The 20,770-nt window shown below is 33.0% G+C and overlaps 1 protein-coding gene across 3 annotated transcripts; it reads right to left on the minus strand.

Annotated features, from left to right (window-relative positions):
- Positions 1 to 1,484: 1,484 nt before the first annotated feature.
- Positions 1,485 to 3,077, minus strand: LOC109191109 (vegetative incompatibility protein HET-E-1-like). 3 transcript variants are annotated; one of them, XM_019341677.1, is made up of 2 exons: positions 2,819 to 3,077; positions 1,485 to 2,779 (listed from the first exon to the last, which is right to left on the minus strand). In XM_019341677.1, exons 1-2 carry the CDS (start codon positions 2,890 to 2,892, stop codon positions 1,717 to 1,719), a joined length of 1,137 nt encoding a protein of 378 aa, XP_019197222.1. In that variant the 5' UTR covers positions 2,893 to 3,077; the 3' UTR covers positions 1,485 to 1,716. The 3 variants fall into 3 exon arrangements, with proteins under 3 accessions (XP_019197222.1, XP_019197223.1, XP_019197221.1); XM_019341678.1 differs by having other exon boundaries at positions 1,485 to 2,772; positions 2,812 to 3,077; XM_019341676.1 differs by having other exon boundaries at positions 1,485 to 3,077.
- Positions 3,078 to 20,770: the final 17,693 nt, after the last annotated feature.

The raw sequence follows: 20,770 nt of genomic DNA on the forward strand, positions 1-20,770 counted from the left end.
AATTTCACGATTCTGCATCATTCGCCGCGATTCTGCATCATCGACGGCGGCTGCGCCGTCATCGACGATCTCCAGAAGAACCTGCAGCTCTCGTCGAAGCACATAGAGGCCTCCAAGATGACATTGCACCGTTTCGGAAACACGTCATCTTCTTCGCTCTGGTATGAACTCAACTACATTGAATCCAAAGGGAGGATGAAGAAAGGCGACCGGATTTGGTAGATTGCTTTCGGCAGTGGATTCAAATGTAACAGTGCGGTCTGAAAATGCAACCGGAACCAATTTGTGAATTTAGCTATAGTCGAGGGACCATTTTGAGAATTTACTCTTAACGAATTTAAAAATTTTTCTCCAAGCGTCAATGTCAAATGTTATTCCAAGTACTTCTTCAAAATCAATTTTTTGGATCAAATAATGACTGATCTGTTAGTATTTCAATGGTAATAAGAGGACTAAACCCATAGAACATATACTACCTTAAAAAGACTCACAAATATTTATTTAGCATACAAGACCAAACAACTTAAAGAGGCCAGTTTTTTTTTTTTTTTTTTTTTTTTTTTTTTTTTTTTTTTTTAATCAGACCACGGGGTGTTTTGAGCGCAAATTATGCTGTGGACTCGTGTCCATAATGCATTGTGAACACGAGTCTAAAACGACGTCGTTTTAAGGGAAAACGTGACTTTCCAGTAAAAAAAATTTTTTTTGATTGTCTCGCCGTTAACGACGTTATTCGTTTGTGGCATTATGAATGTATAGTTATGGAATTATGAATGTATAGTTATGCAATTATGAATGTACAGTTATGGAATTATGAATGTAAGTTATGGAATTATGAACACAGAGCTCTGACATTATGAACTTACAATTATGAACATATAGTGATAAAGTTATGAACATAGAGCTCTAAAATTGTGAACATAGAGTTTCGAAAATTATGAATTTACAGTTATTCAATTATGAATGTACAGTTACGGAATTATGAATGTACAGTTATGCAATTATGAATGTACAGTTATGCAATTATGAACACAGAGCTCTGACATTATGAACATATAGTGATAAAATTATGAACATATACTCCTATAACAAAGTGGTCTGATATTTTTTTTTTTAAAAAAAAGGGAAGAGAATGGTGCCACTAACGGTACCGTTACCGTGTCCAGCATGCATCCTGGACACGTGTCCATAGCATAACGATTGTGTTCTGAGCATATAGGCTCTAACGGTAGGATGCACCTTTAAGCCCGCACCATACTCAGATTAGTCCCGATTTGCATTGGGGTGTTCTCAGCAGACAAACTCTAACAGTAGGATGCACCTTTAAGCCCGTACGATACTCAGATTAGTCATGTTTCGCATCGAGCTGCCTCAAGAGTAAAGTGTTGACCAAATTAATTTTTACAAGAGAGGTTCAAACTCTCAACCTTTTTTTAAGGAACAAGAGTGTACGGTCATTCACACTAATAAGTCTATTTCTAAAGAGGCCAGTTTGTCACTACGATATGCAGAATCTTTTCGTAGATGGTTAGTGGGGGTTAAAGCTAATGTTAGGTTGAGTGCTTGTAACCTTAAATAATTGAAGGAATATATAATCCATAAGAATTAAAGAATGTTGAAGTGAAAATGGAGGTAAATTAATTACTACTTCTCTTGTATGTTCTTACGGTCTTACCTTCATACTATACACACAAGGAACAAACTTTCACTTTCAATTCAGCGAAGAACAAAAATCTCCCAAACTTTTGTGTCGCCATCTAAGCCACCGCTATAGAGGAGATACGAGGATGTTTCATCGTCACCCTCGTGGTGACAATCACTCGCCGCCGTCAAACACTTCACCGGCCCGTCGTGCCCCGCCAACACCGCCACACAAGAGTAACATCTCTCGACGCCTCGCCGCCAAATTCTTATCGTTTTGTCCGCCGACCCACTGCACACCAAATCCGCCACCACACCCAGACACAGTATTGCTTTCTTATGGCCCCTGAGCGCCGCCACGGTGCGCCCGCCGCCGCCGCCGCAATCGTTCTCCCAGACCAAAATGGTCCTGTCGGAGGAGCCGGAATATAGAACCGAACCATTCATGTCCACTGCTAATGCGTTTATCCCGGAGCTGTGTTTCTCTAGCGTGGCAACCAGGGAGTGGTTCTTCTCGCCGCCGTGGGGTTTTCCCCAGACCTTAATTTTCTTGTCCGCCGATCCGGTATAGACGCGGCCGTCTCGCGACGCTGCTAGAGCGTTAATGGCGTCGTCGTGTGCGTTTTCGATTGATTGTATACATTTGAAATCGGGCGTGCTCCAAATCTTGAGGGTCCGGTCCCAGGAAACAGAGTAAAGGAGAGATTCGTCTTGGGACAGGGCGAGGGCCGAGACGGCGTCGACATGGTGGACCCAGGTGGAGGTCTTGTGGCGTCTGATCTGGACGTGGTTCTTCGGCCGGAGATATTTGATTGCCCGGTCGCTGAGAATCGGCAGCGTGGCCAAGTGTGCCAAGGTTTGGGTATCCGAGTTGTGATGATTGTTGATCTTCCATACCCGGATTTTGTTGTCTTGGTGAGCGCTGAATATTTTGTCGCCGGCTGAAACCACCAGGGACTTCACCGCCCCTTTTCCGGCCACCACCACCACCACGTCGTCGTTAGTGGGATTTTCGTGATCTGCTCGGCGCTTCCACATGCGGATTTCTTTGTCGGAGGAACCGGTGAAAAGGAATTTTCCGGCGAGTACGAGGGATGAGGTGTAAGAGTTGTGACTCTTCAGTGTGGCCACACACCGGTGGTGGCTCTGCGATGTGAGGGAAGGTGTAGTGGACCGGGAATGTATAGAAGTTGAAGCATTTTCTGCAAAAATTTCTTCGTTGGAGCTTGAAGGTTGGTCATAACTTGTCATTCTACCTAAATGGAGAAGGATGACATAAAGAAGCTTGGGAAATTAAACTTAGCTTTAGCCTTGATTTTGTTGTTGTAAGGTTATATAGTGCTCACACCCCAAATGCTTGATGATTGTTTGTAGTAATTTAATGTGAAGTTGTGAACCAATATTTTAATTACTTGTCAACTTGAATAAAATTAATCATCTCAATAATACTACGGAGTATATTAGAATAGAGTTAATACATGCAATGGTCCTCCGAGTATTAGCGTTTTACCAGTTATGATCATCTGACTTTTAAACGATCACAAGACGTCCTTCAAGTTTTTAAAAATAATCAGTTATGGTCCTCCCAATTTGGTGTCAAATGGACGTTAAATGTGAGGGTAATGATGTCATTTCACCTGAAAACCACCCGTGATAAAAAAAAAATATTTTTTAAAACTTGGAGGACATGTCGTGGTTGTTTAAAAGTCATGACCACAGCTGATAAAATGTTAATACTCGAAAGACCATTAGAGGTATTAACTCTATTACAGTAATTAATAAATTGTCGGGACAACCCTAATTGATCATGTCATTAACTTAATAATCACAAAATTTTAAATTATAGTCAATTTATTTGTCTTAAATAGTTGGTAGAGGTAAATCGCATTCTTAACTTCTACACTAGTGCCAATTAAACTCTATTAGTAAAAGTTTAATGTAGTGAACACACTCCTATATAATGCCTTTATATTTAAAGCTAATTAAATCCTCATGTAACCAAGCTCCATTCTCGATTAACTCAAAGATCATAGCTAGCTAGCTAGCTAGGTTGTGCCAAGTATAGATTGAGTTTCCATGAGCTCAACTTTGGCCTTCACACCTCACATCCCCATTAGCTTGAAGTGCTTGGCAAAAAAAAAATTTCTTAACAACTTTTGGAACTAAATAAACTAAAAAACATATATTTTACCAAGTCTAAATTTCAAAAATACCAATACTTTGAACTTCTAAACAACTTGGATAGAGGCCGGTTTTATGTTTTGAGCATAGAGATATTAAGATTAAATACTCAATTATTTAGATATATAATAAGTGAATAATATAATAGGAATACAATATAACTATCTTAGTAGACTAATGAATTTTTTACTATTATATTGTTTGATTAGGAACCAAATTTCTACAAGCTAAGTATATATTCGGCTAACAATTTGACAGAATAACAATATAAAAAACTAAATAAGTTTTCAAACCCTCTATTTATACACTTTGATCCTTTGTCATCTAGTTATAGCCAATATAAATGGATTCTCTAACCGCAACTACACACTTTGAAAACCATGCATCTCCATCATTGTAGTTATCATGGTTTTAGGTGGTTCCTTGTAGTTATCATGGTTTTAGGCGGTTTTGGTGTGATGGAAGCATGCCATTTTTTCTAGCCACTAAATCATGAAGTTGGAGTGTGATGGGGCCATGAGGCCTATAACCCATTTTATTGGCAAGGTATTGACTCAAGAAATGTGAAAAAAGGGGTCTTGTTAGGCTTAAAGGAGGGAATGGAACAAATGAGGCCCAAAAGGGAAGGTAGTGGACTTGGAATGAGGGCATGTCCATCAGGAGGGGAAAGGGAGTAGGTAGGCCCATGGGGAGTCATGATCGGCCCCAACTTACCCGTGACTGGCTGATGGGGGTGGTTCTCAAGACTCACCGGGCCATGGTATGATCGGCGGGAACCAGGCGCCCCCCCTCACATCAGTGGTGCCCCGCCCCATCAATGGGGGTACACCCCACACCCCACTATACACATGGTATGGAGGTGAGGGAGCAAAATGTTAAATTCAAACCCGCAACCTATTAGATGACAAAACAAACACTAACCAACCAAGTTACTTCACACTTTATTTAGAAAAGTGTGGCAGGCTATATATAATCAATTGAAGGGCATTTGTGGCAAAGTAAGTGGGTCATGACCGGCTCCAAGCCGGTTAGTGCCTAGCCTGCAGGAGGGCTCCCCGAACCACAGCGTGGCCAACGGGGGTTGAGAGCCCCCCGGCACACAGTAAGCGGGCGTGGTGAAAGGGGTAGACATGAGCCATGTGGGTGGGGGAAGTGTAGTGCCCTTTTGGACATCCATGTCTGGTTTACAACATCCTTGATGCACAATCCCTCCTAGCCTGGTCGCCTGGTGGTGTTTCATCCTGACTTCCAACGCAACTACTTGGGTTCGATAATTTAATTCCTAGGGAGTCTACATTATTCATAGCTTAATACTGGGCTTTACTTGTCGTTTATTGTTTATTTCTTAGGCCATTCTTTGGGTCGGTATCTTAGGCTGTTGTATATATTCTTTTTAGCTTAGTGTTGTGAACACGGGATCATTCATGATTGAGTTGTTAATAAAGTTTGGTGCCATTATAATTTTAAATTAAGTAGTTTTTATAAATTTATCATATAATATTATACTTACCCATATTATTTGTTATTCATGTTTCTAGTTAACTTGCGCCAACGTATAACCATTAATGTGCAATCCAACTATCAGCTCATGTGAGCTTAGGATTAGTTCGATCCATTAATGTGCAATCCAACTATCAGCTCATGTGAGCGATGAATTTTTGAGATAGAAAACAACAACTATCACAGTTTTTTCTCATACATGTTTCTAGTAAGATTCGAACCCCATATTAGGACCCCATACATGTTTCTAGTGGGATTCAAACCCCACATTGTGGCCTCCCATCATTACCTTCAAACCAACTACACTAACTCCCCATAACATCTCTACTACTTTTTATTCATGACAGTGATATTTATAAATGTAGAATTCTAGTTTCATTGAACACTTCCCAACATAACTAGAAATACTAACAAACTACAAACAAATTAATCATGATAAAAATAAATAACAAATGATAAAGGAAATCTAAGATAACTAAAACTCCTAACTCTAATCTAATCCTAACTAACAATAATTAGTACGCAAGACTTCAACAACAAACAATCTGTTTAAGTCCCAAATTAACTAACTAAACAACCCACAACCTCTCCTATAAGGAAGCAACTTGGTGTCATTGGACCACAAGATCCTTGACACTTTAATCTATTAGTTATATCTAAATTGTAGACTCAATCCATGAATTATTATCATATACAAATTTTTCTCATTAATTATGTTAAAAGTGACAGTTTCAATCCATCACTCATAGATGTTGTTAACATTAACAATTTATTTTGAATTTCCAAATTATTAAAGGACATATTAGTCATTTTGTAAACTTTTTTCAAATTTCTTCCATGAATCTTCATATATACACTACTCTTATCGTAAAATCATTTCTAAATACTTGTCTATCTTGATTGAGGAGGAATCTACGAAGCAAAAATGACAAGCAGGGTATTACTTAGAATTGAAGATAGAATGAATTGTTTGTTATTTTTGCTTCTCAGATTCCTCCTCAATCAAGACAGAGAAGTATTTAGCAAGAGTTTTGCACTTTTGCGGTAAGAGTATCGTGTATATGAAGATTTATGGAGAGAATTTGAAATTTTTTTTTTATAAAATGACCAATATATCCTTTAATAATTTAGAAATTCAAAATAAATTGTTAATATTAACAAAATTTTTATAAGTAATGGATTGAAACTGTCACTTTCAACATAATTAAAGGAGAAAATTTGTATAGGATAATAATTCTTTCGGACCTAGTTTATAATTTAGGTATAATTAATGGACTAAAATCGCCATTTTTTTTGCCTATAATATATATGATAATTTCTAAAAACTAATTAATTTAAAATTATAATGGCACCAAACTTTATTAACAACTCAATCAATGATGGCTCCCATGTTCGCAACATCTAGTGCCCCAAGCAATATTATTATTCTTTTTCTACCCCCATTTTGTATATCTGTACCAATTTATGGTGAGTTCGGGTCGTATAAAACCATCAGAGTTTGGTGTATGAAATAAGATATTAAATTCTATTATTAAATATAATTATCTAAAACTTTTAAAGAATAACAGTTCAAAATAATTAAATGAAAGGTCAAAAGTGTCATTTTATTAACTTAACGATTAAAAATGATCACACTTCTAATATAAAGATGATATTTACGATTACCCTACAACTCAACTTAAGAACCAAGAACCAATATTGTAAATCTTCAAAATTTTACTATACAATTTTTAGTTTAAAAAATTTCTATACGTAATTAGGCTGGTCCCCATGTCACTACATCTAGTTGTTGGAGGTGAAGGTCATGTGACGTGTTTGGTTCATCAAAAAAACAGAGAATATTCAGTTGAGTGCTCCCTCTCCCTCTCCCCCGCTCTCTCTCTCTATTAGCCGTGCGCAAAAAATAGCAATAATAAAGAGATAATATCTACTACGTATGATGTAGAAAAACTTTGTTAATTGTTAATAGAGTAAATACCCAAAATAATCCATCGACTATAGCTAAATTCACAAATTGGTCTTTGACTTTCAATTTCAACCAATTAAGTCCTTAACTTTGTAATTTTAACACAATTTGGTCCTCTGTCTATTTGACCGTTTGTTGACTGTGCTTTTTGAGGATATATATGTAATTTCATGGTCCATCGTCGGATTTTTAAGGTTCTGGTTGCATTTTCAGACCGCACTGTTACATTTGAATCCGCTGCTGAAAGCAATCTACCAAATCCGGTTGTCTTTCTTCATCCTCCCTTTGGATTCAATGTAGTTGAGTTCATACCAGAGCGAAGAAGACGACGTGTTTCCGAACCGGTGCAACGTCATCCTGGAGGCCTCCACGTGCTCCAACGAGAGCTGAAGGTTCTTCTGGAGATCGTCGATCACGGTCAACAAATAGTCAAATAGATGGAGGACCAAATCGTGTCAAAATTGCAAAGTTAAGGATTTAATTGGTTAAAATTGAAAGTCGAGGACCAATTTGTGAATTTAGCTATAGTCGAGGGACCATTTTAGGTATTTACTCTTGTTAATACTTAAGTTGTGTTTGGTTCGCACATAGGAATCAAAATCAGAATCATAATGTAAATCAAATACTAATATTGATGTTTGGTTGTGTATGACCATGTAATGGGAATAATAAAGGGTTTAAAAATACAAAAAATAAAAATAAAATAATCAAGGTAATTGATATATCCTAATATAAAGACATCCGAAGTATTAAAAAAAAAAAAAAAAAAAAAAAAACTCAAAACAAAAATCTAAAAGTACTCATCCAAAGTTAAAAATAAGATTACCAATGAGATGGATTGTGGTTCAGCCTTTTGGAAGAAGATTACCAATGAGATGTAATAATACCTCATTTTAATTAAGGAATAAATTTTTTAATTGAAGTGGTAATCAAATTCCATAATTGTGTTTTAAAAAATTATCAACCAAACATTAACTATGATTTTAATTCTCATTCCTAATATGTAAATCCATAAACCAAACACACCGTTAATATAGGTTAGCTTTCTCCACACCGATGCATTTGAACGATTGGTCAGCTCAGCCCTAAGGTTTATAAAATATGTGCAACACTATTCTATCAGTGCGCATTATATATATATATATATATATATATATATATATATATTACAAAACTTACATTTTTCTAGAGTATTTTTATTGAACCAACCATGCACATAATATATTCATTAAAAAAAATCACGGAGTAAAGTTAAGAGGTTCGTAGACTTTAGAATGATGAATTTTTATAATTTTAAAATAACTTTCATAGAATTTTTTTAGATATTTGTAAACTTTGTACCATCTATAAAAGTCATATGTCACAAACACTTATAATATTTTATTGAATTCTACAAAAAATTTTAATTTTATTAAGTCTACAAAAGTCATTAAAACTATAATTAAATTGAATACACTTATACACCTTACAAATTTTCACTGATTTATATTGATGCTTATTGTTTATAATTTTATTACAAAAACTTTATGTTTTTTTTTTTTGAAAAATTACAAGAACTTTTATAATATATCATATATTTTTAAAGATCCTAAATGAATTTATGTATTTCAATTGAAAAATAATAAATACATTAATTTGGATGTCACAAAAACATAGTATAGTATAAATTTATAGACAATATCAAATTAGGGTACGGATTAAAACCACTATAAGAAAAATGCACATAGACAATAGTTAAAAATCATTGTCTTTGAGTTAAAATTTCTGTTGTTGAAACCAGTATTGTTGTAAGTCCCGCTCAAACGCAACGATTTTTAAGTTGTCTATTGAGTGTTGTTGAAAGTCACGCACATAAACAACAATTTTTAATCATTGTCTATTGAGTTGTTGAAAGTCACATGCATAGACAATGGTTTTTAAACGTTGTCTTTTCTATATAAGACAACGGTTAAAAACCGTTGTCTATTGTGTGTTGTTAAAACAAGCATTGTTGAAAGTCACACCAATTGACAACGGTTTTTAACTGTTGTCTTACATATCAAAGACAACGGTTAAAAATCAATGTTTGCACATTAATAGACAACGATTTTAAACCGTTGTTTTTAACATATTTTGATTTTAAGCATAATATAATAAAAATAATTTATCCAAACACCATAAATAATACCAAATCATCAATTCATTAATATAATCATCTTCTACAAGTATGTAAAGTATTTCAAAATACACAAGAATTCATCATCTACTTCAAAATACAATGAACAATTCCAATCACAAAGTCTAATATTGTTCACAAAGTTCTAATCAAATGCATTCCTACTCTATATAACTTCATACACACACTCTCTCAAAAGAAATATACATATGAACATATTCAATAAAATCAGTATCAATGAACTTGGAGAAGCTAGAGTCACCTAAAATGAAGGAGTTTCGCTGTTTGTCGTTGAAGTAGATCTATTGTGTTAATGTGTCGTGTCCATACAAACCCCATCCAAATGTAAGGAGTGCGCCACCACTAATATATATATTAAAAAAAAAACATATAATCGAAACTACTGTTTACAACACAAAAAATAGCAATTTTGAGTAATTTCAAAAGTTAATCTGTAAAATGGTGTTAAAATTAATATGTGTGCAGTATATGATAAAACAGAGAAATAGCTCAACAAGTACACTGCACACCAGTGAGGTAAGAGCATCCACATTAGTTGGGAAGAATATGGGGATAATGTAAGAGTGATTAGGAGAGAGAATGTGGGAAAGGGAGGAAAAAAAAAACCAAAATAAAAAAACAAACGCAAAAAAAAAAAAAAAAAAAAAAAAAAAAAAAACTGTGAGGCGCGCGCCGTGCGCCCGTGTGGGCGGGCTGCTGTGCGCGAAACGCGCACAACAGCCTGATGTTTCTTTTTTTCTTTCTTCTTCTTTTTCTGACATTATTTTCTATTTTACAGATGCATTCTTCCCTAATTAATTCTCCCCCACATCAATATTATTTTTAGCTTGAGAGAATTATTGCTGAAATAACTCACTATTCTTCACTAGTGTAGATGCTCTAAGAAATGTTTAAAGATTTGGGAGAAGAAATGTTTAAAGCATATAAATAATATCTTATTCTTTCTCTACCAATATATATATATATATATATATATATATATATATATATATATATATATATATATATCTTCTTCTTTCTAATTCTGGGGTAGGATCAAACATGTGAGTATGTGACTTTCTATTCTAAAATCATTGGCTAAAAAGTCTTTGATAGGAACTTATTTTCATAAACAGCCCAAACCAAAGCAGGGAAGCCAAGCTCAGTTAGGACAATTATGCATTGCTTTAAGTGATTTCTATTATTACTTAGGCTATCCTTATCCCAACAAGTTTATCTCATTTTCTAAAATGGGATTCACTTTCATATCACCCAATTTACAAATCATTTATTATTCACACTACATCCCAGCAAATCCAATCAATTTTTTAAAGTGGATCCCAATTTCATATCACTTTTAAAAATTAATATCTTTTTCTCAATAAATATTATTCTCTCTTCAACATTATTAATTTATATCAATAATTTAATAATTAAAATTAAATTAAATTAATTTTTTTAAAATAAATCAGTTACATAACAAAAAAAAAAACAAAAAAAAAAACATTAACCAAAACTATATCTATACTAACATTAGGAATTAACAAAAAAAAAAAAAAACATAAAAGAAACAATAAAAGAATTAACAAAACAAAAGAACATTAGGAATTAAAAACAAAACAAAAAAAAAAAAAAAAAAAACAAAAACAAAAACAAAAAAAGTCAGGTGGGGCAGCTTTTCTGCCAAATGTGAATTAATTTTAAAAGAAAAGCTGCCATTTAACAAGCTTGCAATAGATGCAAGTTGCATGCTATCCATCTTGGACAAGAAAAATAAAAGAAAATTAATTTTAAAAGTTCACATCACTTAGAAAGGTTTAGGTCATTACTGGGTTAGTGCATCGCAATAGTTGGGGAAAATTGGGAGAGAATGTAAGAGTGATTAGGAAAGAGAAGAGGTGAGAGAAAAAAAAGAAAATAAAAATAAACTAAAATTGATTTTTTTTTAAAAAAAAAATAATATAAAAGTACAGTGTCAGGCGCCGCGACCGTATGGGCAGGTCCTGTGCGCAACACCTTTCCTTCTCCATTTTGCCTTCCTGACAATATTTTTAACATTAACAGATGAATTCTTTCACAACTAAATCTTTCCTACATTAGCTTTGAACTTGAGCAAGGAGATTTAATCTAACATGCTCCCCACAAATAACCACGGATAAGGTTGCTCTTAAAAGTAGTCTTATTATTTATATTTTAACTTCTTTTTTTTTTGAAATGGGACACCCGAATATATATATATATATATATATATATATATATATATATATATATATTGAAAATAAAGAAGCTAATTCATTAATCACATGCTGAAATATTTACAATAAAGATCGATGGAATGGTCAAACATTTCTTACCGTCAGACATAGAAACAACTTTCCTAGCAATGCTACAACAACCTTGATTCGCAGACTGTTTCACAAATTTGAAGTTGAATTCTTTGGAGGAACTTAAAGTTTCTTTAATGATTTGGTCAAACGTACCCAAGACTGACACTGGTTGAATAGTCTTGCACACCACCTGAGTATCTAGCTATTTTCATTTTTCTATCCATTGACAATATCTCCATCGGGCTGAACTGCATATCATAGTTCAGATGAGTCTCTTTTTCATTGTCATGTTTGTCACCCAGGATGAAATTCACATACGCCATGACCAGTTTTATCGTTTCACGCTTAATGAAAAAGAATCGCCAAGTAACGAGAGGAAGAAACTCGTCAAAACAATGAGAGGAAAAACATAGAAACTGCAAACAAATTAAAATTAAAACAGTAAAATAAAGCAAAGGGAAACAACATTGCGAAAATAAGGGAGTAACGACCGGTAGCGGTGGAGATGGAGGAGAAAATGATGAAGGCGGACGTTGTTTGCAGTGGAGATGGAAGCAAACTAAGACGATCGAACGCCGCCTCCGATCCGCTTGCTTCACGGAGGCGGCGACCGTGTAGAATACCAGAGACGAAAGAGAATTAGGGTTTTTACGCCCACGAATATTTATTTCCACTTCAAAGAATAAATTTCTCAAAAAAACTTAAGCTGATCCAAACATTTTTTACATCCATATATTCATCAACTTCCGGTTATATTCCATCCTTTCAATCATGGAAGTGCAAGATGTGCGGTAGCTATCTGTCTTAATTTTTCGGATGACGAATCGTTCAAAATTCGATCTAATTTAATTGAAGAACTAGAGTCTCACAAAATGGAATATACCAATATGTTCGGAAGTCAAGGATGGTATAACACTATAATGTCTATAACTCGTTGAATTTTTTTGAATCTGATCGGCGTGCACCAGTTGAGCATTGGATGACTATGCCGGATATGGGTGTACTAATTGCTTCCAAATACAATGTGATACTACATATTTTGAATATGGCCGGCAGTACGGCATATTTACCGCTCTGATCTAGCCCACCACCTGGATACAAGCATGTAACAATTGCCCTTGGTTATGTTAATAATAATTATTATTATGTTATGGTAACATTGACAGGAGGGTATCCAATGCCTACTATTGCTCCACAATGGGTTTATTATAAATATGATTGTGCATATGCATGGATTACTCCATATGTGAATCAGATCAATAGTTACAATGAGCATGTACGTTCTAACTGTACTCATGAGAATGTTATATTGGATTGAAATGGAATGAAATTTTCTTTTTATATTTTATTGTGATGTTGATGTGTTTTACTTTTACAATTAATTTATTATATTTTTATAAAAAAGTAAAACAAAAATTTTGAGTTATAGAGAATATTAGAATAACAAAAAATAAAATTAATTTTATCATTGACACATTAGATACTATACAAAATAATTAAACAATATTATAAACAAAATTATTATACTATCACAATTTGAAATAAAAATAACTTATAAATATTTTAAATAAAAACATGAAGCATGTAATTAAAATTAAACACATTTTTATAAAACTAATTAAAAGATAATAAAAAAAAATGTATTCACCTAGATTCTAATGTTTGACTAAATTTAATGAAGGTGATGCAAATAGCAAATTGTTCTATTTACACCATCTATAAAGCTAGTACACTTATCAAAAGGTGATATAAATAACAATAAAGATAGTGCAAATAGAATTCTCTTTTTATAATTTGAACCAAACACCATTTATTTGAGAAACCATGTATGGTGGTTTCTCGTAAAAGCCATCATAAACTGAATGGTAAAATTTTGTACTATTCAGTTAGACACATCATCATTAAGAATGGATTAGGTGCTTTAAGTATCTGAATCTTGGTCAAGGGTATAGTAACACCAAACTCCTTTTTCATATAGGGGATTATGGGTTCGAATTTCAGTAAGGTAATATTGACTTTTTATGTTTCAACAGATTGAAAAAGTAGTTATGAACAGACACTACATTGTAACAAAGTCAGTACAGGTAGTAGTGAAAAGCATAATTATTATATTCTTCAATTTTATTTTTATATGACTGTTTGATTAATTAGCCTAAATTGTAAAAGTTTATTGGTCCAAAATGTTAAAATTCAAAAATATGTTCAAAGTATTTTTTATCAACTTTTTGAGAAAGTCACTTTGCATTAATCAGCTAACAGCTAATTTAATTCACTAAACACTTTTCTATAATCAACTAATCAAATCCACTAACTTAATCATCTAACAGATATTTACCAAACACCCCTAACATTTTCACACTATTTCCTATTAATTTGGATGGTAATTATTTTCTCATTCCCATTAGCATAACAAATAGCTAGTCTGCCAAACTTTAAAATGTTGATCTTGTAATTAGAAACTTCCTCCTAATTCCTAAATACTTTTGTGTCTAATCATGGATAGGCTTATCTAGTTTCCCCTTTTACCCCTAGATGACCATCATGTTATGAAAGAATTATTTGGATTATCTTGACAGGATCATATCAATCAGAAAGTAGCTTTCCAAGTAGTTTTTCCTGTCCTCCGCAACTAAATCCATGAATGGAAGACAGTTCTAATCCTCGATCTGTAGCATCTTTATTTAGTGCTATACATTATCTGTTGTTTAGTTGGAAGTGTGTGTATATAAATTTGATGATGGGAATTTCATGTATGTACCCATTTTTGAAAACATTATGCATGGCATGCTATCCATTATATAGTTTATTTTAATAGATAGAAATATTTTTATAATTTATATTTTAGAGGCTAGGTATAAGTTTCAAAATTTATAGTGGCAAAATGTGGTACAATTTTCATGCATTTCTTTTAAGCTTGCTATGATGAATTTGGGAGTTGTGTTGTGTAATAAATTCATATTGAAGATTGAAATTGACAATATTTGAGATGGAAAACTTGAGAAAATAAATTGAACAATTTTTTCTGCATAAGAGCATCTCCAATTATTTTGTTTTAACACAACATTTTAGAAAGTCAACTAGGGGAGAGAGAAAAATGAAGAGAAAAAAAAAAAAAAAAGCAAAGAAAAAAAATTTGACGATTTAAAAAAAAAAAAAAAAAAAAAAGGAGGAGGAAATCAACGGTAAAATGTCAGGGTGACTTTGTATTTAACGGCTATATTTTTATACAAAATCGTTGAAATGTTGTCTTTGTATTTAACATTAAAACTATATACTTTGTTGATAAATGATAAAAAATTATCATGTCACAATAATACTAGGACCAAATGTGAATATTTTGATATTAATTAAAAAAAAGACTAAAAATAAACGGTCACTATAAACCGAGGACATAAAAATGATTAACTCTTATATATTTACTAATTTTTTTACGCGCTTTGCGCGAATGGATAATGCCCAATGATTATTTTTAAATAAGTATTTCAAAATATATCAATGCAATATTATATAGGAAATGTTTATGCATAGGTAAATAAATGTTGAATTTGTTTATTTAAATCGGTAATTTAAAATATATAAATTCAAGATAATATATGAGAGATTGATTATAATTGTCATTAAAATAAATGTTTGCAACTTTATAATAACGCTAGTCTAAATACTTAGTTTAAAGTGATAGTCTAAATAAATACTACTTTTGGTTTAAATTTCTCTAATTCTTCTTAATTCTCTTTTGGTAGCATTGTCGTCATTGTTTTCATCTTCAATACATGTCCTCTCTTTTTTTATTTTTTTTTATTGGTAGTGTGTGCAATTAGGTTAGTGGTGGCAACATAAATGGATTCATCATGCAATGAGATTATGGTGTATGAAACTTTAGATTTGTCTTGTTGTATATATGACTGAGATTTTATTTGTAATATGAACTATTTATCTTACCAACACCTATTGATATTTAGTATTGGTAGTTTTTCCCCTACATGTTTCATGTGTTATGAGATGCATGTCGTAGGTTATCATGTGAAAGTATTGAACAAAATATTAATATTTATTATATTTGTATAAAATACTTGATAAATAAATATATATAACATGTTTTGTATTATAACTTTGATATTTAATTACAAGATAATGCAAAAAGAAGACAATGGACAATGTAGTGAATATAATAAGTTAATAAATTTGAAGGTAAAGAATCTTTGAACTGTAGAAAATAAAAATAATATAACTAATGAAATTATATTTCTTTTAATTTTTGTTTATAATGAATATTTTTTTTTAAATAAAGCATTATAGAGATCTAATTCTAAATTAATTAAATGCATATGTATTATTTTTTGTTGTAGCTACTAATTTATTTAATTTAATAAGAGTAAGAAAGTGTCGTAGAGGACAAATTGTAGCTACTTTTCATTAACAATAATGAAATCAATGATTTTTTTTTAAAATTTCCATTCCTTGGTGAAACAAATTGTTTTGAGAGTTTGTCAATGACAATTGCTACAATTGTTGTCAATAGAGGATGATAATAAATAATTCAAAATATACGTTACAATAGATATTGTTATAATGATATAGTAAAAATTAACTTACAAATTTCTTTAGAAGTTTTCATGCATTGATTGTTCAATTGGAGCTAGTAGGATGTTAACATTGTCAATTATTTGGAAAATGGTCCTACATACCGTTTTAGAGTTCATGTGTAATTGTATTTATGATCAACAACTTTGTAGTTATAAGGCCGCACAAGTCTGACAATGATGTAAGAACAATTTTGTCCAATAAAAAAAATAGTAATATTTGTAAAATAATGTACAATTGTACCATTATTAAAAAAATAATAATAATAAGAGCCCCTAAACTTTACCACAAAGGTCAATTAGCCCCCTAAACTTTACAAAAGTGCAATTAAACCCTCAAACATGTCAAATTAGGTCAATGAAGCCCAAAAACCGATAAATGACCTGTCATTACAGGTCATTTCAATTCTGGCGACAAATTCCGGCGACCGGCGAAAAAAAAAAACGATCACCGACGACAAAATCCGGCCGTCCGGTCGTCTTCCACTGGAGAAGACGACCGGACGGCCGCCTTCTCCATTGGAGAAGAACGACCAGATCTGGCCGTCTTCTCCATTGGAGAGGGCGGCCGTCCGGAGACGACCGGATTTTGTCGACGGTGACTGGATTTTTTCACCGGTGGTCGGAATATGTCGCCGGAATTGAAATGACCTGTAATAACAGGTCATTTATCAATTTTTGGGTTTCATTGACCCAATTTAACATGTTTGAGGGTTTAATTACACTTTTGTAAAGTTTAGGGGGCTAATTGACCTTTGAGGTAAAGTTTAGGGCCCTATTTGACCATTTTCTCTATAAAAAAAATACAAAAAATATTAACACCATCATGACCTAAATCATTCCAATAATGCAAAAACATAATTGAAATATTAAGTTTTGTTCTAAATAATCAAAAGAAGATTAATTAAACCATTTAAACGTAAAAAAAAAAAAAAAAAAAAAAACCTACATTTAAAAAAAAAATCAAGAAAATCAAATGATTTTTAAAGTTTCTGATTTATAATCTTTGAATGCTATGTATTTAGCCGCGCTAATTATTTGACCAAAGTTTTATGTTAATTTTTATATTATATATATTTTAATACATTTTAACATATTCATAATATATGTTTTAACAATTATGCCAACTCTAATTGGGATGGGTTCGAACCTAAGACATTTCTTATATAAATTAATGAGTATGTTAAAAATAATAAATAGTTAACGGAATATTTCATTACAAGTTTATACTAACAGAATTTTGAATTATTTAAGGGAAGAAAATAATATAATAAAGGATAAATAAGAAATTAAAAAAAATACTAAAATCAAAATAATATGAACCATTCATTTTAAGAAACAATTACTATCGACATTTTTTTTATTCCAGTTAAGGACCTATCCTTATTGGCTCTTATTAATTTCTAGATTATTAGATTTCTAGATATATCTAAAATAACAACATATGTATATGATATATGCACGGATATCCTAATTTAAATTTTTAGACGGATCAGGACAAAAAAGTATGCCTTCAACCCAAACAACGCAATATGTGTTTCACTACGAGTTTATTCGTTTCCACTTTTCAGATCAAATATCCACACCCCATAGTATTCAACCTGCAATAGACGTGCCTCGATTATAACCTCAGTAGCTGCGTCCACACCCCATAGTAATTCAGAATTCAAATGGCCGGGATGAAAAATTCGGGTGCATTTTGCTCACCCCAAAATTATACGTTCAAGTGAACAAATATTGTCAACGACAATATGCATTTAAGTATGCACTAGAATCCAAAGGTTATTTTCATAGTAACATCCTATCATCAATACCAATCCCATGAAAAAAGGTTGATTATTTGTCCTGTCCTTTTTTTTTTTTTTTTGAAAATAATTGGTCCTGTCCTTTAATTTCCCTAGGATTGAAATGTAAACCTAACCTATCTCTAAGAGACAATAGACAAATCCATCAGGCATAGGGTATGATATCATTATTCACCATAATTCCTATATACAGGCCCTATGAGCAACAGCTAGCCAGCCCCTACATGTCTTGCCATTTTTAAGAAAAATTTATACAAAAAGTAGGTTTCAATAATTCTTGTAGTATATTTTGTTGGGCGTCCGCGAGGTTGACAGAGTTAAACCTCTACTCAATTTGAGATGTGATGTTGTGACTTATTATGGAATGATGTGGTTAAATGATTAATGTCAATTTATTTATCACTAATTGATTTTAAGTAAGATATGTCAACCAGATAGTTAAAGAATTATATGATTAAGTGTACGCACTTGACTTACAACAGTCATATGATGGTTGACCCCTGTGAAGTACGCATAGTGCAGCGTTGAGACCCAGCAATTGGTATCATAGTCGAGGTCACGGGTTCGAATCTTTGGCGAGGCGAAAGCCGAGTCCAGTCCCAGATGGGATGTGGGCGTAGGTCGGGCAAAGTACAGTACCGGAAGGGGATTAGTGGAAGGACCGAGTCAAGCATGCTACGCAACTGGACTTGGTGTTCAATGTGGCGTAGGTCGGGCCAAGTACAGTCCCGAGAGGGGATTAGTGGAAGGACCGAGTCAGGCATGCTACACAGCTGGGCTTGGTGTTCAAAGGTTGGGGCAGGTGCTGGGAAGGGGATTGGTGGGCGTCGACTAGGTTGGCCGAGTCCAGTCCCTTCTCGATTCGAGACGTGGCGTTGTGGTTTACCATGGAGCGTTATGGTTTAAATAGTTAATGTCCACCTAATTATCACCAATTAATTTTAAGTAGGATATGACAACTAGATAGCCAAAGAACTCGGTGGTTAAATGTAGGAAGTAAGCATATTGCAGCCTTGAATATGAATTTTGATAAATTTGTAATCCATGGGTATTATGCAATATTTAATACACACATGTTGAATTGGACAATTAGCATCTATCAAATTATGAATATTATGGATTCTCAATACTATTTTTGTAGGAATATAAATTGATTTTCTTCTAAAAAGAAATAATAAATAAATAAATTGATTTTCTTCTACGGTTCTACAACTTACAGGGCGTTTGGTTGGAGATGAGGAATTACGTGGGAAAGGAATTGTAATTCCATGGAAGATGAATTACTGGGAAAAAAGTGAGGATTTAAATTCTAGTGTTTGATTTACGGGAATAGAATTAATGGGAATTTCAATTCTAATGTTTGGTATACATGGCAATTGAAAGGGAATAAGCAGTATAAAGTAAAAAATGTCCATTGTTGTTGTTAGGCATTAATTTTAGGTTAAAAAGGAAGGGATAATTTTGACTTACCACTATCTTTTTTTCTTCCTAAAATCCCAGGAATTAAAATCTCAGAGGGGGGACATGGGATTTTAATTCCATGAAAAGGGGGGAATTGCAATTCCATGGAATTGCAATTCCTTTCAACCAAACAAGGGAATTTTGTGGCCTTTGAAATTAGGTGAAAATTAAGTGGGAAGAGAATTTAAATTCTCATCAACCAAACGCCCTGTTAGTATTTTTTTCTTTTCACAAAAATTAACATATATGTGGTCAATTTTATAAATAAATAAAATCGTCGTGTATATATATATAGCTTCAGGAGCGGGTATAGCTTCCCGTGCGGTTGTGTGGTTAAATCTGAGCAGTTGATCAAATTTAGATCAACGGCTCAAATCAATGAAAATTTAAAAAAAAAAAAAAACGCGTGCCTAGAACAAAGAAGTATAAGCTAAGGTGCACCTTAAGTGTTAGATCTTAATCACAGACTCACGCACTTTAAGTACAAAACCAGCACACATTAAGGACAACCTCACGCACATTAAGCACAATAAATATTAACTCGCAGACTTTAAGTTTCAACAACTACTGACATTAAGTACAAAACTCACGCACATTAAGTACAAAACCCACGCACATTAAGCACAAACATCACGCACATTAAGCACAAAACTCACGCACTTTAAGTATTCACTCACAGACTTTAAGTTTTAACAACTATTCACGTTAAGCACATCCCCACGCACGTTAAGCACAAACCTCACGCACATTAAGCACAAAACACACGCACATTAAGCACAAAACTCACGCACATTAATCACAGATTCACTCACCTTAATTTTGACCTAGATGCAAAAATTACAAAATTGCCACCGCGTTTTTTTTTAAAAAACTTTGATAATCCTGGACGTTGATTAAAGCGAGATGAATGGCTCAGATTAAACCGCACAACCGCACCTGAAGCCCTCACCCGCACGAGAACCTAAATCTATATATATATATATATATATATATATATATATATATATATATATATATATTAATGTATATACGGCTAATAAACCACACCTCCTAAAACACGTCATTTTGGGAGGCGTCGTATGGAGTTGACGTGATTATGTGTATATGTTTATACAATTATGTGTATTTTGTTTATATAATTATGTGTATTTTTT

This window comes from Ipomoea nil, unplaced genomic scaffold (assembly GCF_001879475.1).
Source record: "Ipomoea nil cultivar Tokyo-kokei standard unplaced genomic scaffold, Asagao_1.1 scaffold1617, whole genome shotgun sequence".
Taxonomy (NCBI): domain Eukaryota; kingdom Viridiplantae; phylum Streptophyta; class Magnoliopsida; order Solanales; family Convolvulaceae; genus Ipomoea; species Ipomoea nil.